This window comes from Aaosphaeria arxii (genome assembly GCF_010015735.1).
Source record: "Aaosphaeria arxii CBS 175.79 unplaced genomic scaffold BU24scaffold_6, whole genome shotgun sequence".
In the NCBI taxonomy this organism is placed as follows: Eukaryota; Fungi; Ascomycota; class Dothideomycetes; order Pleosporales; genus Aaosphaeria; species Aaosphaeria arxii.
Window position 1 is genome coordinate 2,664,789 of NW_022983479.1, and position 27,682 is coordinate 2,692,470.

At 50.3% G+C, this 27,682-nt stretch overlaps 8 protein-coding genes across 8 annotated transcripts; 5 read left to right on the forward strand and 3 right to left on the reverse strand.

Annotated features, from left to right (window-relative positions):
* Positions 1–1,648: 1,648 nt before the first annotated feature.
* Positions 1,649–3,450, forward strand: BU24DRAFT_373784 (heme oxygenase-like protein; the record flags this gene model as incomplete). The annotated part of the gene is made up of 3 exons (XM_033524538.1): positions 1,649–1,720; positions 1,833–2,651; positions 2,723–3,450. 3 exons carry the CDS (start codon positions 1,649–1,651, stop codon positions 3,206–3,208), a joined length of 1,377 nt encoding a protein of 458 aa, XP_033382363.1. The 3' UTR covers positions 3,209–3,450.
* A 1,291-nt stretch (positions 3,451–4,741) lies between these two features.
* Positions 4,742–6,048, reverse strand: BU24DRAFT_251188 (Bax inhibitor family protein). Its single transcript, XM_033522382.1, has 2 exons — positions 5,357–6,048; positions 4,742–5,289 (listed from the first exon to the last, which is right to left on the reverse strand). The coding sequence occupies exons 1-2, from the start codon at positions 5,893–5,895 to the stop codon at positions 4,806–4,808; spliced, it is 1,023 nt and encodes a 340-aa protein (XP_033382364.1). The 5' UTR covers positions 5,896–6,048; the 3' UTR covers positions 4,742–4,805.
* A 1,110-nt stretch (positions 6,049–7,158) lies between these two features.
* On the forward strand, positions 7,159–8,375 carry BU24DRAFT_251208 (calcium-dependent phosphotriesterase). Its single transcript, XM_033522383.1, has 2 exons — positions 7,159–7,274; positions 7,329–8,375. The coding sequence occupies exon 2, from the start codon at positions 7,358–7,360 to the stop codon at positions 8,363–8,365; it is 1,008 nt and encodes a 335-aa protein (XP_033382365.1). The 5' UTR covers positions 7,159–7,274; positions 7,329–7,357; the 3' UTR covers positions 8,366–8,375.
* A 1,818-nt stretch (positions 8,376–10,193) lies between these two features.
* Positions 10,194–11,672, reverse strand: BU24DRAFT_494382 (uncharacterized protein). Its single transcript, XM_033534044.1, has 2 exons — positions 11,282–11,672; positions 10,194–11,222 (listed from the first exon to the last, which is right to left on the reverse strand). The coding sequence occupies exons 1-2, from the start codon at positions 11,579–11,581 to the stop codon at positions 10,275–10,277; spliced, it is 1,248 nt and encodes a 415-aa protein (XP_033382366.1). The 5' UTR covers positions 11,582–11,672; the 3' UTR covers positions 10,194–10,274.
* Positions 11,673–14,427: 2,755 nt separating this feature from the next.
* On the forward strand, positions 14,428–15,342 carry BU24DRAFT_425032 (uncharacterized protein). The gene has a single exon (XM_033528642.1). It carries the CDS (start codon positions 14,511–14,513, stop codon positions 14,976–14,978), a length of 468 nt encoding a protein of 155 aa, XP_033382367.1. The 5' UTR covers positions 14,428–14,510; the 3' UTR covers positions 14,979–15,342.
* Positions 15,343–15,700: 358 nt separating this feature from the next.
* On the reverse strand, positions 15,701–17,290 carry BU24DRAFT_251300 (uncharacterized protein). Its single transcript, XM_033522384.1, has 4 exons — positions 17,022–17,290; positions 16,798–16,960; positions 16,571–16,743; positions 15,701–16,517 (listed from the first exon to the last, which is right to left on the reverse strand). Exons 1-4 carry the CDS (start codon positions 17,191–17,193, stop codon positions 15,904–15,906), a joined length of 1,122 nt encoding a protein of 373 aa, XP_033382368.1. The 5' UTR covers positions 17,194–17,290; the 3' UTR covers positions 15,701–15,903.
* A 1,206-nt stretch (positions 17,291–18,496) lies between these two features.
* On the forward strand, positions 18,497–20,535 carry BU24DRAFT_425034 (uncharacterized protein). The gene is made up of 2 exons (XM_033528643.1): positions 18,497–18,536; positions 18,587–20,535. Exon 2 carries the CDS (start codon positions 18,810–18,812, stop codon positions 20,040–20,042), a length of 1,233 nt encoding a protein of 410 aa, XP_033382369.1. The 5' UTR covers positions 18,497–18,536; positions 18,587–18,809; the 3' UTR covers positions 20,043–20,535.
* A 3,104-nt stretch (positions 20,536–23,639) lies between these two features.
* Positions 23,640–27,492, forward strand: BU24DRAFT_425036 (uncharacterized protein). The gene has a single exon (XM_033528644.1). The coding sequence runs from the start codon at positions 24,087–24,089 to the stop codon at positions 27,024–27,026; it is 2,940 nt and encodes a 979-aa protein (XP_033382370.1). The 5' UTR covers positions 23,640–24,086; the 3' UTR covers positions 27,027–27,492.
* The last annotated feature ends 190 nt before the right edge of the window (positions 27,493–27,682 follow it).

The window sequence follows — 27,682 nt, forward strand, 5'->3', positions numbered from 1 at the left end:
CTCCGATGCGCTGCTGTAAGAATGCAATTTATTCGAGTGGTAGTGGTGCATCTTGAGTTGAGGTTTTCTTCGACATCGGTCACCTGGCCCTGCAATGATGATGATGAGGACATCGCCAGTACTCCGTACCAACGAACCGATGAGCTCATCGTTGTCGGGCCGCTGAAAGGAAGGTGACCCAAAGTATTCCCGATGGGCAGATTGGCGGTGGCAGAACTTTTGCAATGTCACGCGCAACCCCTCCGACCAAGATCGACGAACAACAGCTCGTTGCTCTGCTTGAGATGAATACTTGCACTCGTAGCTGCAGATTTAATTCGTTGACGAGGTTGATAGACCTGCCCTGTTAGGAAGGCCGAGGTTGAGCACCACGGCTGTTGTGGTCATTGTGAACCTAGTTCGGAATGGCTAGTTACACGTTCACGAGGTCGATGTGAGTCCCAGATACCGACAGCAAGGGCGAATGGCGGGAACTGAAAACTTTATGAAAGACATCGTGGGTTTCTTGTGACCGCCGACCATCGGATCGACGGTCTGCGGAGGCAAGGAGGGCTCACACGGGTGTTGACATCAGCATTGTACAACTCTGTCTCGTGCCGTTCGCCGAGTCGAAGACCTAGTGTAACGGAACGGGATGATGCTGATATCCATGAGGTGGGTTTATTATTCACTGCTACTCGTTCTCGTACACGCAGCTAGGGGACGATGATGTCGATATTCACATGTGGAGCGGAAGATTGCCGAGATGCCGGGCTGATGCACGGCGATGAAATGGGACAGAATGGGATAGTGGAGGGGAGGATGTCGATGCTTTGCAGATCATGAGAGATAGGAAATGGAATTGAGGCGTAGTTTGCATTAGTGGGTAGGGAGGTAACGTCGCAGGTTGGTACGAGTAGCATTTGCATTGGCACCTCCACAGTACGGGTGTTCGTACGGAGTAGTCAGGTATGATTGATAGAATACTGGTCCACAATGGAGATGGCATTGCGGTGAACATGTCAGTGTTTCATGGTGGATGTGGAATGAAGTGGATGATTGACTGTTCTCCATAGTCATTTCAGTAGTTAGATGGGCAATTAGGTACGGGGTAAGTAAGTAAATATAATTTCGGAAAATCTTAACGTTTTCTAATCCAATCCAGTACTGACTGGCTGACTTGATCGATACCCGACGTACTCGTATCTTGGTAGTGAAAGGATCTATCGAATACGCCGAGTAAAACGAGTACTTCCTCCGCTACCTAGAAGTAATTGACAGTGAGACGAAGAATCCGAATCGACAGAGACAAAAGACGAGTAAACATTAGGATTGCATTTCCCATATCGGCTGGTAAAAAAGAACGTCAACGGATGTGCGTATGCGTTCGTTTCAAGGTCGGTGTATGTACCTGGTACTCCACACTCGGTAGGCTGTATTACGAGTACACAAGTACAAGTACAGCAAGTCGTCTAGTGCTCACATGACGCTCTCAGTCAGGGATGGCGTGGGAATAGAGTGATTAGTCACCAATAAGATTAAGCGAGGCTGCTTCTTCTCTGGGTGAATATGTTACGATTACATGACATGACATTACAATACTCATCAATACTCAAGTCTCAATACTCACCAATCCTCATCCAAATCCCATCCTCATCGATCAACTAGCATGGGACGACACGCGAACCCCGACATAAGACGCGCTTTTGCTGAGTTCCAGGATACCGACACTCCTTCAAAGGTCAGTCAACTCCTCCTCCTCCTCCTCCTCTTCTCCCAAAGCACACCAGTCAGCGCCGTCGCGTCCTCCAACTTCACGTCCATATCGCATCGACAACTACTGACCATCACAGTGCAACAAAGTACGATGTCTTCACTGCGGCTTCGTTCGCGCAAAGAACACCACCCGTCAAATCGAACATCTTCAGGATTGCGCCCCCTACCTGGCATCTGCTGACGCCCAACTCTACCTCTCCCAGCAAGCGAACAACAACGACGCCTCCAACGCTGCCGCCAACAATACCAAGAATAACAACAGCAAGGCCAATAGCAATACCCTCGAATCCAATGGCCCAGTCGCTCCCCAACCTCCCAACCCCAATATCCTGAGCGGAAAACACCCCAATCCAAACCTTCAGGTCCATCGTCGAGGCACCAACCTCAAGCGCAGTCGCGACAGCCAGCCCATCGCCCCGCATCCTCCCATTCCTCAGCACCCTGCCACACCTTCTCTGAACGCATCCCTCACCGCACACCTGCTCGCAAAAAGCGCCGAAGATTTTCGACGAGCCACGCAGCAACCCTTCCTCTCCCATGCCGGCTGCGGTTCGCTAGCCCAGGGCCCGTTGTCCGTATGGCTTGTACAAGACGGGCACCGCGCGCGAGGCTACATAAGATTCGTCGGACAGCTTCTCGCGAAGATCCGACTACCCCAAACCGCGAATTCGCAGTTCCACCCCATGTACAGGACCATGGACCTCCTGATATCGGCGTTGAACAACATGCGACGCGAGATGCAGTTCTTCGAGATCACCGCGACAAAGTACGGCCTGGGACTGAGCCAGGAGGCGCCATCGCCAATCACCAGAGCCCTCCTCGATCTGTTCGTGAGCGCAAGCAGTTCGAGCGCGTCTTTGCTCGAAGGGATGGTCGTATTGTGGGGGACTGAGCATGTATGTCCACTCCACCCCCGCATTCTCTTCTCGTAACTGTCCAACACATCCATATACTAATTTTGCGACAGTGCTACCGCTCCGCCTGGCAATACGCATCGTCGTTCAGCGCGACCCTCACATCCCCTAGCACGGACTCTCACATCGTCGCGCTGCACCAAGCGCTGATCCCCAACTGGACGTCCCCCGCATTCCACAAATTCGTCGACGCGACGCGCGCGCTTGTCGACGAGCTTGCCAACATCACAACCACCCGCGACGGCAAAGAAGAGATGCAGCGCTGCGAGGAGATTTTCCAACAGATCTGCTGGCTGGAAGAGCGCTTCTGGCCGGACGTCGACGGCATGGGCGAGGAGGATGAGAGCGGGCGTCTCGACTCCACGAGCATGGGCATGAACGGCGTCATGAACGGCCCCATGGGCGCGCCCTCGCTGGGCAACGGCGGGCTCAACGGCCAGGGACTGAACAACGGAAACGGGACTCCCGTCACTGACGGCAGGAATAGCTTCGGCCTTGCGCCGGGCGGCGGCCTCGATAACGTCGATCAGTCGTCTTGATTTCTCTCCCTCTCCTGTTCTACAAATGTGTTTCTAGCGACTTCCTTCTTCTTCTTCTCCTCCTTCTCTTCTTCTCCCTCTTATGTCTGTTTACTACCTTCTACATATATCCCCTTTTCACTTTCCATTGACCTCGCTCCGTTTCTCTTTTCAATAGGTCCTATTGGATATGCTATTGTTCCTTTTGGATATGCCATGCAAAACGTGCTATGTGATAACAAAAAATATATCACTTTCTCAACCCAGATCCACTTCGTCCCATCATGCTACTACTACAACGTGCCGTCCGCGACAACCAGTCTCCATAGCCCCCATTTTCGCAGATATAACTCCCCTCCCACACAGACACAGCGAAAAGGAGAAGCGAAATCCCACGCGCTCACCCACTTTTTTCCTTCCGCGAAAACGAGTACGAGAAAAGAGAAACCAATGAAGCGAAAACAGCGAAGAGACAACAACCACGGAGTCGATCACGCACAACGGCATCAACCCTCTCAGAGTCCTAAAGCCCCCCGGCAGTAGCACGTACATGCCCACCCAACTGTTCCTACAACTAACATCAAAACACTTATATTCCTACGTAATCCAAGGGCTGTATCGCTAGGATAAAAACATTGCATGGCACAGTACGGGGTTGTTTGTGATGCGCAGAGGTTTGATTGATTTGGGTCGACTGATGGTGATACTGTACGGTGCTCGGTGCTCGGTGTGCTGTATGTGGTGTGCTGGTGGGTATAGACTACCGCCGGGGCCTTCAGTGCTCCGAGAGCATCCCTACCTGTATCGACCGCTGGGACTGACACGTATCTAAGAATCCACTTACTCTCTCACTCCCCAGATCCGGGAAGGAAAAGGGAGGAGGGGGTGGGATGGCAGGGAGAACACACACTGCCCATGTCTTCTCTTCTCATACCATATTCATGCTTGGGACGGATAGAGAGAGCGAGGGAGTGAGGGGGGTTGCAAGTACGCAGCGCCAGTGATCTCTCAGCTCAGTTCGACTGAACATTTCTCACCTTTCTGATTCCTGTTTCCTCTGTCGGAGGGAGCTTAATGGGGAAGTTAGGAGGGGATGGGAATACGGCACGTCCGATGATATATATACGTTGCATGACATCAAAAGCAACCGAAAAAACCGTCATAAGTGCATTCACGTCCGACCAGAGAACAAACGTAGATTGAAGACAACCTCACGGAAAGGACTTTGGCAGAAAGGAGCGCGTTGTTGTATGTTTGTTGTCATGATTGTGATTGTGATTTCTTTTCTTTCTCAATTTTTTTTGGGAGTGGATTGGTTGTGCTTGCGAAAGGTGGATGGGGCGACTATGGAGGAAATGCTAATCACGTTGCGAAGAGCGGGGGAGAGGATGAGGAGGAGGAGGGCTACTGGTACAAATGATTTTGGGGCAGAGTGTGAGTATAGGTACATACGCTTTGTGCGTGTATTTCCCCCCTTGCTGGGTGTTTGAGGGGGAGGGGGTTTAGCCATCCCTCATGTTTCCTTTCCAAGCTTCTCAGATCTGGTATCGAGGTTACTTGGTGCTTTATGAATCCTTGCCTCTTTTGAATGGCGATCAGTGGAATACGGTTGAACGGTCTACTTCCTCCTGTTCTGGCTCATGCCGAGGATCTGCACCATGCGGACGAACAGGTTGATGAAGTCCAATTCGAGGCTGATGGATTCGTTGACCGGGTCCTTGGGGATGAGACCGCGCTCAGCCATGCGCGCATGGTGAAGCACCTTCTGTACGTCGTACAGGGTGAAGCCGCCAAAGACAGCAAGGCCACCGTACAGCCAGATGTTCTCAGACCACATCAAGGTGCGGGCCGCGGTGGCGGGGACGACCATGGGAGCGAGGCCGGAGAGCGCGACGACCGCGACACCGGCGAGGAGGGGCCCGCCGAGGTATAGGTATTTCTCTTGTTTGGCCGTCGCGCCGACGAAGGCGATGGAGCCCATCATTCCGGCCGTGTAGAGACCCGCTCGGGCGAGCAGTGCGGGTTGGAGAAACATGAGAGGGGAGAGGAGCATCGCTTGGGTGATGTTGAAGGCGGTCCACAGGCCGTATTTCTGGACATAGCTATGCGCCTGTCAGAACTCTGCGTGTATTATACTCTCCGCGACTGGAGGTGGTGAAGATGACTTACTTGTTGGGGTTGGTTGCCATGCATCCGTACATGGTTCCAATGCTGCCGACGAGGCCAACACCGAGGACAACCCAAGGATTTGCGCTCATCAAGCGGAAGCTCCATCCGTTCATGTGAAGTGTCCTGGCAGCGATTCCGATGATACCAATACCCAGACCGGTGTGCATGAAGGTGTCGTTCAAGTATGCTCGCTCGAAGGGCGGCATGCCGCCGTCCTCACGGGTTTCGCGGTTGAAGACCAAATTCACGGCGAGGAGGGTTGCGCCAAAGATGCCAGCGCCATAGAGGAGTCGCTGGCGCGAATCGCCTTGACTTGCGACGGGGTTGTATGCTGTCTGCTGATAATTCCGGCGGAAGGTGGCGCGGAAGATGCTTTGCGATTTAGAGAGCGTCGCGGGTGTGAAGAGTGAGGTTTTGGACGATTGCTGTCTGAGTGGCGTGGAGTTGTGGAAGGCGCGGATAGTGAGAGGCTGGGACGGCTTCGACACTTGTCTCAGCGTAGCCGTTATGGCGAACGGCCGCCGAAGCATGAAGGCCATTGTGAAGGAAGTGTAGGATGATGTGTTGTTTGGGTGATGGTGATATTTGAGTGGTAGATGGTGGAGTAATTATCTGGTGGAGTTAAAGCCAGCATGACGTTACCACCGAATTTCTCTTGGCATCTGTGGCTCCGCGGTCACTGCCAGATCCTTCTACGCCACAACCTTCGTCCACCTCGGATCAATGTCCAAGTATTAATGATGAAGACCATATGCTCGTACGAGTACAATAATCAGCTGTTCGTAGCTAAGGTCCAGGCGGCTATTCGCTGAAACGGACTTAACGGACCGTTACAATTACTCTTCCCATCTTCATTGACTGTATACCATCCCAAGCAATACATCTGCGGGTGGTCGATACTACTACATCGCCTCAGATTTTCTGCTCTTCAGAATGTCTGTCGTTGCAATTTGTTGGTGCCCTGTGGGAGTGTAGCTTTCTTCGTTGATGGTATCAGACTTCAACGCTTTCTAGGATGCTGCATCAAGTCTCGTTTAGAAACAACATTTTCCAATCCACTCGTACACGTGCAGGCAAGATAATCTCTCAACTTCACGTGTCTTATGATGTCGTGGGCCAGGTTACTGTCACGAACTAAATGATTTAAGGTGGGGCAAGATCTAATATATCTTCTTTTCCAACGAGCTATACGAATTACTCGGACATCGCAGTAACCAATCGAGACAAGTTTGGATGAGTCATATGTGCAAAGCAGTACATGTAAGCAAATTTAACTGTAGGCTATACGATCACAAAGTTACATTCAACGTATTTACATAATGGGCCCGACTATAGTTGTTATTGTTATGGGTGGTCGTTCTTAACAATTGGCGCATATGACGATGAGCAACACAGTACCCAGCATCATGAGGGCGCAGATCCCTCCACCTCCACTTTCACCAACCGGGCATCCCTTCTTCCATCAAAGAATCCTAGTCGCATGGAGATTCGACATTTACTTTACGGAAGAAAGCAGAATTCTCGTTCAGACTCGCATAGACATACCTCCTGTCCCCGTTCCATCGCTACAAGAACTGAGCTGGCCATAGTTTGTCTATTGCACCGACGGGAGTATACCATCATCCCGTTTCTACAGATTTCATCACTACAAAGCTTGAAGTGGAGTATTTCTTTAGGTATGTATGTACTACGTTGTTTCCGAATATCATGAGATTGAACGCTAGATTAACTTCGGGGATGCTAGGATCATCGGTATCGAATTGCATCCGTGAACCCACTGCAACCTCCCATAATGCTTACTCTCTCGTGTACTGAGCGCAAGGACCTACATGCAAATTATGGTCTACAATGACCAACTGTTATGTGCAAGAGCGAATTCATCGTTCATTGTAGCAGTAGTGGACAAAAGTGTTTATAAGTAACATTCCATTCCCTGGCGAATTTCACGATAACCATCATCTCATACTTCTAGAACAACCGGAGCTATCGATATCAATCAAGATGCGGTTCCCAATCGAGATTCTCAGCCTGAGCACTCTCGTTCCTGCATTGAGCATCCGCCCACGGACATATAGCCAGCTTCCTCTCCCATCCCGCCTCGTATATCAGTTTGAGGAGAACAACAATTGGATCGAGAACATTGCCGTCCGAAGCAATGGAGACCTTCTCCTTTCCATGCTGACTAGTCCCGATGTCTACCTGCTCAGTGGCCCACAGACCGACTCACCAAAGCTAACCCTCCTGCACCATTTCGACACCCTCACCGGCTTGCTTGGTATCACAGAGGCCCAACCGGATGATTTCATCGTCGTCGGTGGAAACTTCTCAGGCATCGGCGTCGCAATCCCCCGCACCTCGTCCGTCTGGCTGATGAGCCTCGGTCGCGTCTCCAAGGTCGTGGACATTCCCGAAATCGACTTCGCAAATGGCATGGCTGCTCTCCCATGGAACAGGGACATCGTCCTAGTGTCCGACTCCTCAAACGGCCAGATCTTCCGCCTCGACACGAAGAAAGGAACGTACGAGGTTGTCATTGACATTCCCGAGATGCACGTCACTCCGGATGCCAAGCTACCCATTGGTGTCAACGGCGTGCGCATAAAGGGCCACACGCTCTACTGGAGCAACAGCGCGAGGAAGACGCTTTTCAAGGCTCGTCTGGATGAAAGTGGCGCCATCGCTAGTGGAGCAAAGGTTGAGACCATTGCCACCCTTGACGTCGCGTTCATCGACGACATTTCCGTCGATGAGTACGACAACATTTGGGCTGTCACGAACCTCGACAACAGGCTCATCGTTGTGACGCCCGATGGCAAGAGCACCGTCGTCGAAGGCGCAGTGGATTCGTTGGCCGTGGCTGGCGACACTGCGTCCTCGTTTGGGAGAACGCCAGAGGACAGTGAGATACTGTATGTCGTCACTGGTGGTGGTTTGGGAGCCCCGGTTAATGGAACGATAACGGAGCCTGGAAAAGTCGTCGCCGTCGACACAAAGGGATTTTTCCTCTAGGGCATCAGGGTGATTGCGAATTATCCATGTGGTAACTGCGCTTCTGGCTGGAGTAGGTCCCTGTACTTACGGGAAACTCTTGTAAGGCGTCACGATTACGATTAATGTGTTGTATTTGACTTTGGAAGAGGCCACTGTAATTGGGTAGACATAAAAGGAGCACATGTATGGATTGCAAGGCACTCAGAGCGCAAAGGCCCAGAAGCAAAAGCACGGACGGATGTCTTGCCGACATATTCAGACAGGAGCGCTCAAAGTACGCTTCCATTTATTCTTGCCGTGGAAGATGTTTCGCCATATAGAGAAATAAAAAAAGGTCTTACAGTTTCTATCTCTATACTATTGGTGGGGCAGGTGGTCGTATTGGAGCTTTGTGTCACACACGTCACACCTACAACACAAGAACATGATGATTGATTCTATTCACTAAAACTAGGTACGTCGCCATTCCCAAGATCACCCACCCCACACATATCTGTTCAACCCCATCACTTTACTGGCCCCTGCGCAGAACGGACCCTGGAAAACTATTCATAGAAGTGGAGAATGCATGTATCTAACCAGTAAGTTGCCGCAGATGGTCATAGCGTCCGCCAAGATCTGCAGTCTTCCGGGCAGACGGTGAGGAAGATGGTGTCCACGATGGTTCAATATTGCTCGCGAATAGAAGGAATTTCAACGTATTGCACTTCGGAGTCTCGCCTGATAGCCTGCGGGATGCGTAGATGGTTGCTTTTGATTTGATGTACGCCTACTCAGTCCTCCTTCTCCTCAGTCCTCCGTCTGCTCAGTCCCCGTCTACTCAGTCCTCCTCCTGCTTGCATTCACCCAAACAATTCCACACAGTGCTGCAGCCCATTGAACGGACTGTGCACAAACTTGCAAAGGGATCTATCCGTATGTGGGGCATGGCGATGCCGCAAAACCCTATCGAGCAGACCTTATTGCGCCCATGGGCTCTCTTTGTCTCACGCTCGGGCTAGGATGCCGTCTCTCATTGGCGATAAACAAAACTTCCCTTGGTCATTGCTGAAGCCATGCAGTTTGGAATACTGCATCTCTAGTGCCGATATGCTATGCAGATTTTCTGCACAGCATCTAGCGTCATCTGATGCTGCGCACCGCTCTCCATGGAGTCTTCGCTGCGGTGGTTGTCTTCAAAGTTATTGGCCCTGGGCCATCGCTCGGCTTGTTCTTTGTTTCGAGATCCACTTCATAGCAATCACATCAAGAAGATTCACCAAGAAACAGGCAACTGACACCTGGCAAGTGCACACAAAACATTCTCTCGTCTTCTAGCAAGAGTGAATCTATTTGCTAGTCAAAGTGAATGATGCGCTTCAGGAGCACAGACAGCCATGGCTCGCATTCACCCAACAGAGCCGACACATGTATATAAGCTCGCATGCCATCGCACAAAATCTTCCAACCAACATCTCTCAACCATTCTCATCAGGTGGTTACCAAATCACAACTATCTTCCAAAAGGTATACTTTTCCTGCTCCACTCCATGTTGACCACCATTTACTAACTACCTTCTCTCTGTCAGAACGTTCCCCATCCGAAGTCTCACTCAGTAAGTATTCTTTCCCTGCTCCATCAAATGATGACAATCATTTACTAACCGTATCCTTCCAGGTCGAAAGATTCCTGCCGCTACCTCAACCAGAAGCCCATCAACATCGCACCCCATCTTCAACCTAGTCAGTGCCCAAATCCAATTCTTGCCCAGAGGCATCCTTTCCTGCGTCTTTGCGCGACATTATCTGTCAGTCCTTTGTACATGCACAGGTGGTCATTTGTGAGCGCGAAGCTATGATGAAGACTGGTTGATTCATAAATGTTTAGATTGCTTAAGTCATGCCTCGCCCATCCCACTTACCTTGGAGTACTCTGCATTGGTTAATGCTAATCGAAACTACTCTTCCGATTATGTTTGAGAATTTCCTGTGATGTCAAGAACTCTCTATCCACCGTTGCGTACCATTTCGCTTTTCTAAAGGTGCATGAACTCTCACCCGCAAAAATGGCAATTAGGGTCCATTCAAGTGAACCCCAAGTAGGGAACCCGTCGCCCAACAAGCATGCGGGCGTGTAAAGAAGGGCTCGATCAATCTCTGTCCAGGCTGGTAGCCATGCCATTCTCTCCCAGTCAACCAAATGGACATCCCACTCCTCTTTGCGCTTTGAATAGGCAAATGGCCCTGATTTCGGCTGCACGAGCATGATATTTCCAGCGTTAAAGTCACTCTGCGTGAGCACAGAGCGGTCGGCCACCGAGTCCTTGTTACCAACGTTTCGTAGAAAGCATACGGCAGCCTTTTGAACCTCTGGATCGAATATTGGCATGCCTTTAGAATCCAAGACGTTATCAAGGGTTAGGCCTCTTGCCCTTGAGAAGCTTGCATGATACAGAATGCGTCTCTCCCAAGTTTTCAACATCTGTTCGAAGAAAGCTTCGTACGAGTGAAACGGGCCAAAGAATTCAAAGGTCGCATAGTTCGTGTAAGGGCAGTCGACACGAAGCGGCTGGTCGTAAACTCGCCCATAATAATTCGGATGTGGGGGTTTAATAGAACGTAGCAATTCTACCTGCTCGCCTAGTTTTCTGTACACTTTGAGTTGAGCTTCGCGGTCTATTGACCCCCAGAATTCTTCACTGATCGATTCGCCTTCGATATAACTCATGATCAGATAGTAATACGCCTTCCATTTGGACCGGTCCGGGTACATTTGCGGTCTTCTCCGGTATCTCCCCGTTGGATCTGCTCCCTGATGATGAAACACTGCGTACAGCTTTGGCAACCTTAGCCCAGTAACATTCTGCTCCTGCAGGAAGAATAAGTTTTCGGCTTCCTATAGGGATTTATTAGTTCATGTTCATAATCATGCAAGTGAAATGTTAAGGCAATCACCTGTGCAATGGTGGAACCCCCAATTTTGACCGCGTAAACAGATTTGACGCGGAGAACGTTGCGCTTGACGTCGCCCGGCCCGAAGTGGTTACGTGGGTCTGAAAAGAGGGCGTCGTCGATCTCCTCAGGGGTAGGTATTGGAGGGAGAGACTCGTCTTGCGCATAATAAGGTAGTTGCAAATGTTTGATATCAGGTTGTGGCCGCCACCTCCCGGGCTTCATATATTCCGCGTACATTCGTACGATTGCTGTTGGATCGTCTGTACCCCAGCTTCTTTTGGCGCTCGTTGAGAAATCCATCTCTACTGCGTAAATGAGTCTCTGAGTATGACTATGAAGAGAGAATTGATATGAACAGTGTGAAGAGAATGGACAGGTAAGCTGGTCAAGGAATTTACTGGGCGCTGGGTGAAATTTTGGCCAGTGCATGGGGCACGGCAAATTTATAGCCGCGTCTGGCGCCAATCCAGCGCATTCAGAAAAGAGATCGGGATCGATCTTGATCACGGGCGTCAGTACAATTGGTAGTCTCAATGCAACATTACGCGTAGGCCTCAGGAGTATAAAGAAGCTTATCAAAGCTTTCCGTATGCTAGAGTATGCCGTTCCATATTTTGGCTCTGGTAGAGCAGCCAGAGGCTTCGACGGGGTGTTCTGTCATGAAAGGCATCACAAAGCACCATCATCACGAGGTAGTGTTAAGTCCACGCTACGTCCAGCCTATGAGATCATGGACATCCACCTAAAGCCCTCGAGAATGCCGCAGACGTATTCAACAGACCATCATAGAGAACCATATGGCGAAGAGGGAAACAGGTCGCAGGTTTAGGAAGCTGCAAGGTATGGCAACTCATCCGCACCCTATTCCCTGTCGTACAACAAAGACGAAAACCAATGCGGCATATGGCAGAAATGGCTCATCTGCATGAGAATAACACTGATCCAGAGAACGACCCGCTTCCAGTTATTGCACCTGGTGTCGTCCTTTCTTTCTCCTTTCGAGGCTTACCACTATCCAACATCTAGCGTGGGTAGCGAAGAACCAGCCGCCAATTGGACACGGCGATGCCATAGATGATTGTACACACATCCGATCTTCAGGCTTGAGTTGTTCTCTGGTTCTTGTGAGCTCTGTATTGTAACCATAATGACAGAGTGTCACAGGAGTCGTTGTTTGGATGACGGACCAATCCTAGGGCGTTCGCTGACATGTGAGTACCACAGCACCATAGGTTTAAGTTTGGACTTACCGCGCACTCAATTCATGCTCTATACTGGCTAGTATGTATACCTGGTATTCAATGCAGACAATGTGTAAAACTCATTGGGAATTTTGCACCGTGTGGAGTTTTGAATGCCCCAGGCTGACGTGGCCGCAAGTAGCGCACCATGCAGCATCATGTTGGTCCCCTCGCTACCTCACTTTTGTCTGTTGCCAATTGGGGAAGATAATTCAAAACAGTCGTTCAATGCGCAAACTTGCCACGTGCCAGCAAAGCATAGTTTATTAGTGTCGCCCTTTTTCAACAGGTTGAAGAAGCTTTCTGATGCAATTCAGGATTTTACGGATAGTTGAATCCCTAGCCACGTTCAGAGCGTTGGGGCGAAAATCCCATAGAATTGGGGGGTAGCACCTTGCGTGAGTACGCATGTCGTCAGGACTTCGCAAGCGATGTGTCTCTTCCACAGCCGCGACATGGGCATGGCAGGGAGACCAATTGCCTGTACCGTAACTCAACCACCCATTTCTCCTTTCTCTAATCGTTGCCTTTATTTTTGTGACTGTCCGTACGCCGCGATGCACCGTTGTCATTCCGCTAACATGGGATCCGTCCCTTTGACATATATGCAGTACGACCTTTTCAAAGGATTCTTTATCCAACCCGACCGAGAACAGCTGACGAATGAAATCATTCGTCAACACAGCACATAATACAGTGCAAGTTCTGCCTCCTTTCTGCCGGACCGCTGAGTAACAACACCTTCTCCATTCGGAAGATCGACCACAAGCTTGTAACTTAGGCAAGACACTATGAAGCTCAGGATAATCACCCATCGAGAGCGATGACACTTGAATCTCCCCAAGCAGACATCGCATAGCCAAGTGCGAATGTCCTGGACGGGAAATCCAGACCGAATCCAGCAGATCGCGACTCCGTTGCAACAATCCCATAGGATCGATCACAGGATCGTCCATCTATGGTAAAGTGGCCAGAATCATATCGTCCAACCTCATCGCTCCCATATTGCCTTTATAAGCCGCATCACCAACGGCCATGAAGGTGGTCCGTCACACAATAATTTGATCCAACATCTCGCTACTTGTACCATCACACGTAATACCCGCGTCTTTGCTAAGAGCCTCCTCCATCCTCCCATTTTAATTTATCCGAGCGTCGGAATATCAGACCCAAGGTCTCGGGACGAGATACGGTACTCGAAAATAGGGCTGAGAACAGTCGACCACCACAGAGTGTTTGCCTTACCAAGAGCAGCTTGATCCGGGCCTATAACAAAGTGACGTCTCCCTCGACAAAGTCGTCCACTCGTTCTGAACCCTGCAAATACCAAGGTCCAAGACCAAGCCCAGGATCGATACTGGAAGTTCGCGACTCTGATTTATACATCTCGCAATCCACTGTTACGATCGTTTGCATTAATATTCTGAGCGAGAAACAAGACAACGTAATATCGACGAGTCATGCATCGAATCCTTCCATTGCTTGTCCTCGCGAGCACAGCATTCGCACAGAATGCGACTAATGTGACTGATGCCACTAATGCCACCCTCGCATCCAACATCCCCAACTTTGGCTATGCCAAACTGCTTGATCTGCAGAAGCAGTTCTGGGGAAAGTTCATATACCCCAACAACATCCGGGAAGCTCAGAGCATAAACTCCACTGTGTTCGCCGAGAATGTATGTTGATTCATGAGAAGAACCCCAATTCTTCCTTACCCCAATGGTGCGAAGGGGCAACAGTGAAGACACGCGGATTGGAGAGATCTTATACTGATATGTGCGCAGGTCCAAGGGCGCGTATCCGACAGCCGCAATTTCGAGGGCCGAGAGCTGAACACTGAATACATCTTCGGGCTCTTCATCCCGTCAGACAGCGCTACCGTGGTCGGCACGCCGCGCGACTGGGAGATCGTCCAATTCGCGGCGAACCAGAACATCGCGGCGGCGACGACGCGGCTGAACTTCACGTTCGAAGCGTTCAACAACATGACGGCGCCGGTCGTCATCGACACCTGGATAACGTGGAACGAGGCCGGCGAGATCACGCAGTACGATGCCGTGTTCCGATGGTTTGGACACCTCCTCCAGACGCTGCTGGGAAGCGTCGACCAGGACCCTATGGCCGCGGCGAAGAAGGCCGCCCAGACGCTCGCGACCTCCGTCTGCAATGCGCACACCAGCCACTGCAATGGCACAAACTCGCAGTACGCGTCCCAAGACGAGTGCATGAGGTTTCTGACAGAGGAGATCAGGATGGGCCAGTCGTTCGAGCTCGGCAGGAACACGCTGCTGTGCAGGAACATGCACGAGATCATGCTCAAGTATAGACCCGATGTGCATTGCCCGCATGTTGGGAGATCCGGAGGCGGCATGTGCGATGATAATACTTCGTACTTCAAACGGGTGCAGGAGAAGTATTATACGATTTCGCCATGGATTCCGGAGCAGTTCTAGGGGAGAGTGGTGGGGTTGGCTGTCGATGATTCGTATTCTTTGTCGTCGTGCATAGTCGGCGGCGTTTATTGGCTTTGTGGGTGGTACAATTAGGATATTCGCGTGCGCTACTTCTACTAATGTATTTTGTTCAATGTTTATTAATGCCAAGACTGTGTTACTCGAACCATGTTGGGAATGAGTTGAACAGGATTTCCATGAATTGGTGTACTGTGTAGGAATGGACAATCTTCAAAGCGGATCTGCGGAGGTTCTCATATGAACTTACACTCCATGGCAGTAGAAGTCGCTAGGAAAATGTCAACTCAATCAACTTCAAATGCAGAAATAGGTTCAGGAAACCAATTGCGGGAGTCCGCGCTCGTTATACTCACTCTAAAGCATTCTTGCTTAACATCAGTTACTACCAAGCTCACACAGACAACTCAATAAATCCTTCTTGGAGACTTACCAGACCTACGCCACTACTGCTTAACCCCTCTTATGGTCGATGGGAGCGTCAACAAAATTGGACAATGAGATCGACACGAGACGCATCGGAGCCGAATTGCATGTCTAGAAATTTGAATTGTGAATTGTAGTGGAGGCAGTTGAAGACATTAAGAATTACATATACAATTTTCGTATTCATATGGATATAGTTAGACGCTACGTCAATGAGGTAATATGCATACATTGAGAAAAGGACTCGAAAGGTATTTGAGGGGTATGAAGTAGTGCCGGAAGCGATTAAGCCCAAATCCGATATGGTTGAACCCGATTTCCCAGCTGTTGAGGCTATCAACGGTTCAAGTTGGTCTATTGTCTGGTCGAAGAGGTGGCATTTCACTCATTCGAGTATATGCAAAGTGTTGGCCACGACGTCAAATTTAGAGCATTCCAAGATGATGTTACAAGCCAATGTCTAAGAAGAAGTTTCAGGAAACTATCGCTGGGTAGGCTCTCCGGATAACTCGGCCGTGTGCGATCCCGCGACGGGACCGCTACCACCAAGCTCGGCAGCTTGCGGCTGTGCCGGGTCGGTCGAATGCGCAAAAGTTTGCTTCTGGTCGTTGGGTGCGAAGTGGCCCTGAGGTGGGGGGCTACCGGGCTGATTATACGGAGCGGAGTACTGTGGAGCAGGAGATAGAGGTGCCTGCTGGGCACCATATTGGTTGTACTGTTCCTGGTTGTTGCCGTATCCTGGGGATCCCATGGGCTGAGTGTATCCAGGTTGAGGAGAGGCAGCCATTTGGGGCTTTGCGTCAGTGTAGGGCTGTTGTCCTCCAACGGCAACACCTGCTGGTGCACCACCGAGTCCTCCAGGACCACCAGCTGCTGCGACCTTCTTGCTCTTCTTGCGACGGAGGAAGAAAAAGATTCCAGCTCCAATCAGAGCTAGACCGACGATGGGGCCAACGACGGCACCGGCAATCCAGGCCTTGGAGCTCTCCTCCTTCTTCTCAGGTACACTGGTACTGCTGCTGCTGCTTGCGCTCGCACTTGCAGAAGATGGGTTGGCTGCATTCGGGACGCTCGACTGTGGGATCGCAGATGATGCTATTTGTTGTTAGGAAAATAGTTGGTGTATATCATTCAATTCCGGTACTCACGCGCATCGGAGGAAACGATCTCGGTGGCAGAGGCCGGGATCTTGCGGTAGTAGGACCAGTTGACTGAAGAGACACCGCAGACAATGTCGGTCTTGGGGTTCGAGTCACCGAAGTTCTCGAAGATGAAAGCAGTGTTACAAATGGAGAAGGCTGTGTTGCCAAAGTTCTCACCACTTGTTCAGGTTAGCCAAAGGTTGCTTCTCAAGCAAATGGAACATGAAGCATACCAGCCGATTGTTCGCGTGGAGCTGATGTCCGAGTATGGGTAAATGAGAGAGCCAGAAACACAAGCTGTGGGCGCATAGCAAGATGCAAGCGACGTCGGGCAGCACTGAGCATATTTTCCATCTTGGTACCAAGTAAGGCCTTCGTTACATTGTTCTGAGAACCCTGGTATCTCATTAGCTTCGTCTTCTTCATCACGGTTCACATCAAAGTGACAAATACGTACAAGTCCCGCTGACTTCTAACCAGCCCATAAACCGATCATTGTTTTGCCTCGGCAGGATAGCTCGAGCAGTGATGGTCGGGTCCGCAGGCGCGTCCGCAGCGGCGTCCAACGCGTTGGAAACCTGGCTGAGGGCCAAAGCCGAAAGCAATGAAATGTAAATTCGTCCAGCCATGTCACCAATAGTTTCGAACTGCTTGAGCTTAGAGTAGGATTACCGGCGCGAGCGAGGGCAGTCGATCAGTTAAATAACATTGATGATTGTTTCCTCAGCCCAGCGGGGACTGGTGGTCCACACCCATCAAAGCCACAAATGGTACCCACTCAAAGTGTAGAAGCCTAGCCCTTCTCGTGGCTTTTGGTGTCGCTCATCGCAAACGAATGGCCCATCTCTTTGCAATCCCCTGGTGTCTGGGGCCAAATTGGACTGCACGGCGAGCGTGGATCAATCCCGGTCAACGGATCGGGTGGTGGACTTGCCCTTGTAGGTATGGGCTAGTCAAATCTGGCGGGCCTTATGATTTCCAGTCACCTCAGCTGCTGGCGCTTGCTTAACATCGATAGTGCGCCCTGTGGCCGTGGTGCTGTCATTGGAGGCCTCAGGCGTGGCTTTTTGTAGGGCATCATGGCAGCCACGCTTGGCGAGCTTCGTCTCGAATAGCGCCAGGGAGCTGAACGCTGGGCCCGTATCAATGGTAGGACAGGCTGCTTGGGGAAAGTCGAGGCAGAAGAGGCTTTCGGTGAGTAATGGATGGCTGAAAAGCTTCACAGGCCTTGAATACCGTTTTGTCTTGGAGCAACAGCAACAGAACATTCTGCATCAACTATTGGCAACTCAGCTGAATGGTAGTCTGCACGTAGCGTTGTACAAGGTCTCGGGGGGTGGGTCGATGGGAAAGGGTAGGCGAAATTTGAGGGGAAACGGCCTAGCTCCTGGTCATGGGTCGACAGACAGTGGAAGGAAATGAGTAACACGAGTATGACGAGAGACTAAAAATACACCGATCCCGGGTTTTCGGTGTGTTGCATTATCATATCGCTGTGCAATAACTAGGTGATGGTAGAAGGTAGAATCAGTGACTCGGTACAATATTGTACCTTCTGTTGCTGATGGTGACTCTAACATTATCATGTAGCGGTCGGTACTTATCATTGATGATGAGTTGCCGATGATCGGAAAGCGGCTAGATAGTAGTGGTAGTGCATACGTTGACTTGTACTGAATCTCTCATGTTGGACATGCACCGATTTGGCAATCAATCTCTCGCCGAGTAAATAATGATGATCGCGTCCTTTCCTTACTGTGTACATTCAATTGTACTCCGTAGAGAGTGAGGAATTAATCATGGAGTGTTGTGAAGATGAGGATCAGGGGCGGGCACTAAGTTGGGAACTAGAAATGGCTAGACCCGGCAGCGGTCCGGAGATATCCTTTCCCGGGTCCCGTAGCCATTCGTTCACTTCTGCTCCGTACTGAAGTTCTACCCACTGTGGAACGTATCCAAGTATTCATACTGTGTAGGTTCACTAGATGGCTGGCTCATCCTAGTTGCTTATCAAACAACAAGATTTACATCCAAGGCACGGTCCTCTCAGAAATGGATAGGTGAATTCGCTTGAACAGAAGAACAAAACAAAAGAAGGTTCCGTTCCCATAGTGTGGAATCCTATCAGACCGCTATCAGACTTACGGGCAGTGTGCAATTATGAGACATATCGACCCTGCCATTCGCCAATCCTAATGCACCGCTATCAATCGGGACCATCAGACAAGAACAGCTACACCGCGAAATGGTACGAATGAGGCATTCTCCCGATCGCCACTCACTACGAATATCCTTCAATGATTTACCCGACGATGTTCTTATCATTGTCTGCTCACAATGCCAGCTTGATGAACTTCTAGCTTTACGCCTTACCACTTTCCGGATACGCAACCTCATTGACCACCACCTCGCCACCATTGCACCTGCGGTAGGCCGCTCCAGCCTCCCGCTTGCTGGCCTTCTGAACGCGCCTCTCCCAAATCGATCTTGCTATACCATTGAATGGCTAAAAGCTCTCATCCCCAGGCAATTAGCAGCTATTCTAGTTGACCGGCATCGCTCTTCGGTTGATGGGACCCAATTACGGTATGGAATTCCGGCTGAGGATCCCTTTGGCGAAGAATTACGCGAGCGAGTTGCGAATGGCTGGTGTGTTTTGCGCCGGTTGTCTAGGATATCAGAGCAGGTGTACGATCTTGACCCCCGCCTTGTCTTAAAGTCGTCCACAGATCTGGCGTGGAAAGTCGTAAATCCGGCTCGGTTCAAGTTCGAGTTGTTCCGACAAAGGGAGGACCTCGTACTTACCAGACGATTGGCTTATGTAGAAGAGCTACCTAGCCATTTGGCAAGAGACTATCGGCTTATGTTCATGCTCCTGTCTTCGGCATTTCGCACCTCAGTTTCCAACTACGGCGATGATTACAAACCGTGGGTTTTTGACTGGGGCTGTGGTATCGATGGACAGCGGTTGCTGAGAAGAGGCAATTCCTGGCTGACTTGGTTCCTCTTGAACGAAGGACCGGATCTGTTCTGGCAGCAATGGCAGATGCTTCCCGCTGACGAGCCCAATACAAAGAACTACATTCGGGATCGCTCAATCGAGACTTGGTTCGGAAAGAACAAAGCCGACCCTGAAGACTTCATCCGCCAATTCCTCGCCAAAGAGTGGGAGGACGTCAATGAGAAGTGGCATAATATTCAGCGTGACCACGCTCAGAAAGTTCACAGGGCGATGGAAGAGAAAGCCACAAAGGGCATGACAGACTTTGCCTCCACCAGCCCAATCGTATACTTCACCCAGTATGCTGAGGTGAGACGGCAGAGGGAGCTATCCGGCTTGCCTCCTGTCGCCGAAACGCTTTCTCATGTCCCGTTTCACATCGACTTCCGCTGTCCCGAAGAATTATTCCAAAAGTTCTGCGCACTGAGACAGGAGAAAGCATCCGCGATTGCAAATCCGTCCACCGCTAGGAATTGAATCATGTATATGGAGCCAAACTTCCGTTGTCTTGTACATTCACGGCATGCTTTAGCATCACAGGGGGTTTAACCAGACTTGGAGTATCTTCATCAACGCAGCAATCTTGTATTTTTCTTTCGCAATATACCGGTTCAATCATGTAGCAGTGATACCGCGTGCGGTGGCTTAGAAAATGCCAATGCCATACTTACCACTGGCGGTTCCTTGACCTCGCGCGAGAGCTGTGTCTCTTACTCGTCCCATGCAAACGCCACATTAGGCAACACATCTATCCTTACTTTGGGATATCCTAAGTCTGATTTTCACGAATCCATGTGTTATTTTTTCTTACGCTTTGTGTTTATGTAAGTTCAGTAATGATTCTATCTGTGATGAGTACAGCGGAGAACAGTATCTTGGGCACAAGAACCCGTGACTAGATACCATAGGCAACAATCGTTCAGATGTCACCGTTCGCTCGACTGGAAGGCTTTGGAATAGTGGTAGAGGACTGTCATGCGATGACTCTCAATTATTAGTTCTGCCAAAGTGAATCTATGCCTAACACTGTACTGGCACGACTGGGTGCGAACTGTTGCGGTATGGAGTGAGTACGGATGATGGCAGGTTAATCGCTAGAGAGTTTCGTCAAACAAGCCGGTCTAATGACATTTCATTCCATCACAATAAAACTACAAATCGTATACAACCACGAGGATCGACGTCATCCCTATTGTTCCAATGAAACATCTTCCTAATATCAACAATTGTCGACATAAAACAGCAAATACCTTCCAATGCAAGCTCTTCCATCATCACGCAGATCCGGCCGGTTTGCTATCACTCGCACTTATCAAATTTAGCATAGTGGGTTGCGACATGGTCGGATCAGTCTGGTGATACAAAATCGGAACCATGCTGAACTGTTTAGGGAAGGGAAACGGCGAGCGGGCATGGAGGTATGTACTTCTACCGATACATCTTTCAATCTAGGCTGGTAATTCGTGCCCGAGGTGTATGGAAGGGAAGATGTTGATATCGAGAGGTAGGATTGGCTAAGTCTCTCCTACACCTATAAACACTGGATTGAGTTTGCAGATGTCATTATCTTCATGCAGATGTTCTTGTCTTTATATGGGAGGTGTCCTTCTTATTGTAGTTGGCTGTAATTTGGAAAAGAACGAAAGTAGTTCTGGTTTCCAGTTGGAAGCAATTGATCCAAACGTCATAAGAACAGGCCCAGCGAAACCCCAATCTTGGTGCCCAACTTTCCAGTTCTTCACCGTATTTCTCTCGACCATCGAGCGACTCTATAGATAGATCAGATATCGAAGCGAGTCCTATTCATTCATTCACGGAACCAAATCTTCCGCAGATGGAGGGAGCAACAGTGGAATACCGCTGATTATATGAGCATTTCGCATCGATCTAACAAGAAAGCCGATGAGCTACTTAGCCTAGTAGTGAGGTTAGGTGGTTAGGTGCCTCTGTTCAATGCTGTAAGACGGCCCGTCGCGCGCTAGGCCAACTTGAGCACGGAGGGCGATTTAAAATAACTAAAGAAATTCTCATCGGTCTTGATCGAGCACACTCTCATGTGGATTCGTGCCAAAGTTGGTATCTTGTTGAAACGTTTGCAAGTACACCGTATGTTGCAGTGCGCATTTTTCTTCCATACGTACGTTTCTGTCTGGCACAAGTTGTCACGTATTGTCAATCCGAAATGGTCTATTGTCACAGCTGGACTTCAGCTTCTTTTTAATCTGGTCTCCACGTTCCAATTCTTGTTGCAGAGTTTCTCTTGTTACCCTACCTGGTACTTGCAGCCTTGAGATCATTGCCGGAACGCAATGATGTATACGTATCTGTACACAGTATGCATAAATACGCATCCTACCCAATAGGTATTCATGCATCAAACCACGACCGATGCGATCCCGCCGTTACATCTCTCCGTGCCATCCACGTGACCCGATCACCAGCCCTCGGAGTCACCGAAGAGCTCACTCGCGCATTTTAGGGCAAGGTGCTAACGAACAGTCTGGAGAATTTGTAGCCTGAAACTGATACACATGGCCAAATATAGTAAATATAAGAAAGCTAGTTGATTAGGTGGCTGCGATCTAGCTATCTTGCAGGAATGATTTGGAAGTCAGAGGAGATTCCGTCCGAAGGATTGAATGCGGAATTCGGTCTATCGGGGATACATCATGTTGACGTTGAGTATGTCTGGATAGAGTAAATGGGCTTATTGTAAGGCTCACATGCAATGATTATCTCGAGGGACCCTGTGGGCCTTGCCATCATTGAGGGACAACATAAGCACGGCACTGGGACTATGAACTGGCGACAGGGCGCAAAGGGCGGGGAAGGGAAATGTAGTCGATTGGGTTAGCGTCCGTCGCGTGTAGTCGTTGTGGTGGGCCTTAAGGAGATGTTCAGCGAAAATCTTCGGACCCTGCTGAGGGCGTTGAGAAGTCATATGTGACTAGTGATCCGTTCGTAGATAGTCTGGTCAAAATTTGCAGGAATCGGTGGAGGGTCGTCGTGGATAGTGAAGAGATAGCTTTTTATAGATATGCGGAGTTCTAGATACGAGTTTGTCCGTGGGCAACGCTGGCTCGCTCAACATCTGCTTCTATGGGATTCAGATAATTCATCATTGCAAACAACAAAAGGAAGACGAACGTGTCCATGGGCGCGACCCGTGAGGGGACAGCCATGGCAGTGGATGGAACGAGTATGGTAAAAGATGATCGATCTTTGCTCGCACGAGATGTATATTTTAGATTGCTCTTTGCCCCTTCACACTGTTTCGGCTCGGTCGTTCGTTTCTGCATTCTCTCGCGCCCAGAAAACGGACGGACGACATGTGGGTAGGCTAGTAGGCGGATTGCCATATTTACCTAGAGCTACATATCAGTGTATGGAGGTTGACGCCCCACGCAGGTTTCGTTTCGAAGATCGCAAGGGTAGGTCGCGAATTCGCACGTTCTGGACTTCAACGAGTCGAGGAGATTCGCTGAATGTTTTCACAGGGCCCTGGAGCAAAAAAATGAATATGTGCTGAGCCTCGTTCCAGGGGAAGGGGTTTGCGTTTCTTAGGGTTAGAGATAGATGAGTCTCGCCTGCAGTATAGATAGTGGAAGAAACTACCCGGGCGCTGTACAACGCATGCTGATGTGTGGATGTATGTGGATGTAGATATGCATGTTAGCTGCAAAATACGATGGATACTCTGGCCCATGAGGAGTAACAACTACACCTGTTTGTACATGCATATCTCGTCTACAGGCCGAGGCATTTATTGGGTGAATAGGTTGGTGAGTGAGTTGGTTGTGGAGAGAGAGGCGTCCCTCGAAGAAGGTTGATTGGTTCACCGCCTTCCCCAGGTGGGTTAGTAGATTGCCACACGTGACTGGGGGCAAAACTCAAACTGTTTCTATTTTTATACATTCACCACCTGCACTATCAAAAGTAATGCCGTTACGGGCTTAGCCCGAACTGCATCGCGGTGATCGCTCGTCGTTGGCCAAGACCAGAAAGGATACCGAAGTGTGATCAGCAGGTAGTAGAGCAACGAGAAGAGGGCTCTCCTGTAATGTAAGTGGACTACCTGGAGCGGGACGTGGTAGTACTGGTCTCGTATACTTACTTTACCACCTTTCCTGACTGGTAGACGCAGGCTTTCAGCACACACACACAAGTTGTCCTCCTCACCCTCTTTCCCTCTCCTCTACGAATAGGCGCACCCTCGTCCATCTCACGCCGCGCACCCACTTCGCCTGTTCATCGCGTCAGCCTACGGCCGCAACACCGCTTTACCTTGACCACTCCGCTTACGTCGACGAACGACGAACAAGGAACGACGACGACGGAAGACGACAGCGAAAAGCACGAATCTTGAAGCGATCTTGATGCTTCTTTCTACCTACACGGCCTGTTGAGCGCAGCTAGGACGCATACCCAGCAAGAATACCCATGGAGAATTCCTAATACGCCCAAACGTCGAACACCCTTCCTACCTGCCTGACAGAATATATACCGCTTGCACGGCCTATCATGGGTGGGAGGAGATTGTCGAATCTAGATGGACAGCATTTAGCAATTCGTACCGATGTGAAAGGCAAAGATCGCGAACAGAATGGCGGGTTTCGCAACGACGCAGCAGGCGGACCTTCTCATCGTGTCCACCGCACCGCGTCGCTGAGTTCGCTCGCTGCTTCGATTGACGAACAGGTCCATACACATCTCTCTGCTTCATCGACCGGCAATGACACGCTCTCGTCGTCTGGCATGTCTGGCATGTCCACAGCTCGCACATCTGCTATGCTCAGCTATGATGATCGCTGCGAACCTCCTGTTTCCACGAGCACCTCGATATACGCGCACCCAGCTACTACCGTCCTCGAACTTGTTTCCAATACCGCGTCTTCGTCTGCGTTACCCGACAATTTCAGTTTCAATTTATCGCGAAAGGGGGAATTCACATGCGTTTTTACGACTTCAACCATTTGGTTGATCAAGGCGACCCAGCTGCCACGCCTGTGGGCAAGAACCTTGCAAGTAAAGAGGAAGCCTGTGGCTGTGGATATCTTAGAAGACGGATCACTTTTGGCTGTTCTTTCACGACCATCTCAAGTCGACGTGTACGAGATTTATGGGGAACACGACCGCCAGGTGAAGAAGAGACGGACAATAATGTTGGTCCATGAGGCGCATTCTATGCGCATTTCGCCAGACGGTCTGATATTGATAACTGGCAATACCTTTGGAATCGAGGTCATCTCAATTGGACCTGATGCCCCCGAGACTAGTCGAAGAACTCTCTCGGGCCCCGTGGGCGATACCTTAGAATTTTCTGAAGACGGGCGCACGCTACTAATCACCAGTTATGCTCGTAAGAGCGGTGGAACATCCTTGTTTGTTCTTCCTGGGCTCTATGATGGGCCCCTGAATGAGGAGGGCGAACCTATGCCTGCATCTCCCGAGGCCGTGTGGACAGGCCTCGTCCTGTTTCCTGAGACCACAAGAATAGCACGACAGGCGACGCTGCTCCCAGATGCTGATACTGGGACAGTGAACGAACTTTTTGCTTTCAATGCCGATGAAGACACATGGGGCATCTATGACATTGGAGCTCAACGTTTCACCCAGAGAAAAATGTTCCTACCCGATCAACAGCGATGGACCCGATCCGAGTTCCTTGACGACGCCATGCCTGCAGTCTCTGTCAATGCAGACTTAGCAGCGGTTGCTTTAAAGATGCGTGGAACAACGAGTCTATGGATCTATCAGGTCCCCGATTGGGACTATCAACCCAACTCACAGATGCCTGACCAAACGCCTATTCAGCCCTGTTTCTGTGTGCCTATCCTGCGCGACAGTCAGGATGCTAATCAAGAGATATGTGAGCTACGTTGGGTTAGGATTGACGACAACATCCAACGACTCGTTGCCGTTGGCAACGTGAGCAAGGTCATCGTTGATGGAGAAGATTCAGTTGACACGCCTTGCTCCAAGGGGGTGATCATCATTCTTGATTTTGACAAGACTAGACCGGCCAGCAGTTCTAGCCCTGCTCCAATCAAGATGGAATACGATCTGGATCCCCTTCTCCCCGGGGAGAGACTGCCTGAAGGAGATATTGACTTTGAGAGAGAGGTTGAGTTAGTGCGAACTCGTACCATGGCGCAGCGTAGAGCACAGTCTCGAGCTGGCGATGGAAGGAGAAATTCTAGACAAGGCCCGCCGCCAGGGCGGGCGCGCACTACTGCGAACCGCGAACGAGCTCCCCCCATGCCCACGATCACACGGGATGACGAGGGAGAATTGACAATGGAAGAGGCACAGGCGGCTTTTGAGGCACCGTATGACAACACACAACCAAGGTCACAGAATTCATTGGCTAGAGCAGCCACGGTCGCTGCTGTTTCTCCAGCGAACCGCCGCCATCTGCGGTCGCTTCCATTTCGGCCCCTTGACTATCGTCGAGCTGATGGTATGCGAGAGTTTCCTCACGAGAGCGATGCCGACAATTGGGTGCCTCCACCACCTGCGTATACTGCATCGGCTGAGGAATCTCACAGCGTGAGCTTGAGCCACCCCGGTGCTCCACCGGATGGGATGCGCTCAGCTCTACCACAGAATCCCCCCTTTCCCCCAGTACCAGCTCTTCCCACGAGTGTCAACGCCTCACAGGCTGCCGCACATCTTTCTCAACATCGACCAAGCCTTGCCTCCCAATCCTCCTCCGACCTCACCCTCCCCGGAACAAATGCTCGCCCTGCGCTGCTTCATCCTTCCACTTACCCGAGCCCACAATCTCCCGGTCCGGGCCGTCGTCGCAGCTCCGCAACCCAGCATTCGCCTCCCCCACAGGTGCAAAGCCAGCCACCGTCGAATCAACTACAGTCTGCTTACAACGCAACATCCTCTCGTCACGCTGTCTCTTCTATTCTTCGTCGGTCGACCCTTCGACCCAATCGGGCTATCGAGTCACAAGTTGATCTTCGACCTCCCCCGCTCATCACAGCCTCCATGGCCAATGGTCCACGTCGAGGATCTGCTCCTGACACGGCAGCCATCACACGTAGGCCTGTGGGTGCTCCCCCATCTGCACGTGCAAATCCGAACCGGATGAGTATGCCTCCTAATGGGTACCCAACTGCCAATGCCAACACAAACCCCGATCCGAGAAGTAACGGAAAGTCGAAATCAAGACGCTCTATTCTCCCGCGACTTCTGCCTCCTGGTAATCATCACTCGACGAGAGCGGATCCGGCCAGTGCACCTCCTCGAAGTCACAGAGGATACACGCCACACTCAGCTGCCCCAGTAGCTCCGGTACAGCGACCAGCGAGCAGCGCAGAACATCGACAATATCATTTTGGCATGTCACGCCAACATCAGCAGCACTACTCGCAGCATGAGCAAGGCCAACATCCGCAGCAGCCTAATTCTGCCAAAGAGAAGAAGAAGACAGCTTGTGTTGTCATGTGAGGAAAGCCATCGAACCCTGACATATACCCTTTCCCTACCACTGAGCGATCGAATGCCCATTACCATTGTTTGCCAGCAATTTCAGCGATTTAGTTTCAAATGAAGCGCAGCATTACACTCCGGCCCTATCCGAAAAAGCGAAAACACCTTTTGATAGTAATAACCCCACTCGATCTATGCTATCTACCTCCCACTCATCAATGCGAGCATAGCTCCGTACAGATCTTAGGAAGACATTTTCAACATACAATTGCCATCATACAGTCGCTATTGATTCATATTTTTTTTTCTGGTGTTTCGTTTTATATACCCATGGGGCGTTCACGTTTTCTTTCGTCGATCTTGGGGATATTTTGGTTCATGGACCAAATGTGAAGGGTGTGGTAGGGCTTGATTTCGAACAGATAAAATTTTGATGAAACATGCCCTTTCAGAAGGTATGGAGGTATCTAGAGGAGATGAGGAAATTAAAACAATATTTCTTTTTACGTGCTTTTTCTACTCCTTGGCTGAAGGGTTCTACGTTATGACATGTCTTATTGACGGGCAGGTTGAGACATGGCGCATCATCTAGAATGTGCACTTTAACCTTTACCCACTCTTCATTTGTTGGGCGTTGACTAGGACCGCATAGCCTGCGACACCAGGCACCTTAC

Excerpts from the sequence above, each read along its gene's own strand:
- BU24DRAFT_494382 (XM_033534044.1), bottom strand. The coding sequence starts at position 11,581 with ATGGATTTCTCAACGAGCGCCAAAAGAAGCTGGGGTACAGACGATCCA. Across the intron at positions 11,223-11,281 it reads GGGGTTCCACCATTGCACAG|GAAGCCGAAAACTTATTCTT; the intron begins GTGATTGCCTTA and ends AAATCCCTATAG.
- BU24DRAFT_425034 (XM_033528643.1), top strand. The coding sequence starts at position 18,810 with ATGGTACGAATGAGGCATTCTCCCGATCGCCACTCACTACGAATATCC.
- BU24DRAFT_251208 (XM_033522383.1), top strand. The coding sequence starts at position 7,358 with ATGCGGTTCCCAATCGAGATTCTCAGCCTGAGCACTCTCGTTCCTGCA.
- BU24DRAFT_425032 (XM_033528642.1), top strand. The coding sequence starts at position 14,511 with ATGACGGCGCCGGTCGTCATCGACACCTGGATAACGTGGAACGAGGCC.
- BU24DRAFT_251300 (XM_033522384.1), bottom strand. The coding sequence starts at position 17,193 with ATGGCTGGACGAATTTACATTTCATTGCTTTCGGCTTTGGCCCTCAGC. Across the intron at positions 16,744-16,797 it reads TCCACGCGAACAATCGGCTG|TGGTGAGAACTTTGGCAACA; the intron begins GTATGCTTCATG and ends AACCTGAACAAG. Across the intron at positions 16,518-16,570 it reads GATCGTTTCCTCCGATGCGC|CATCATCTGCGATCCCACAG; the intron begins GTGAGTACCGGA and ends AACAACAAATAG.
- BU24DRAFT_251188 (XM_033522382.1), bottom strand. The coding sequence starts at position 5,895 with ATGGCCTTCATGCTTCGGCGGCCGTTCGCCATAACGGCTACGCTGAGA. Across the intron at positions 5,290-5,356 it reads ATGGCAACCAACCCCAACAA|CTATGTCCAGAAATACGGCC; the intron begins GTAAGTCATCTT and ends ACAGGCGCATAG.
- BU24DRAFT_425036 (XM_033528644.1), top strand. The coding sequence starts at position 24,087 with ATGGGTGGGAGGAGATTGTCGAATCTAGATGGACAGCATTTAGCAATT.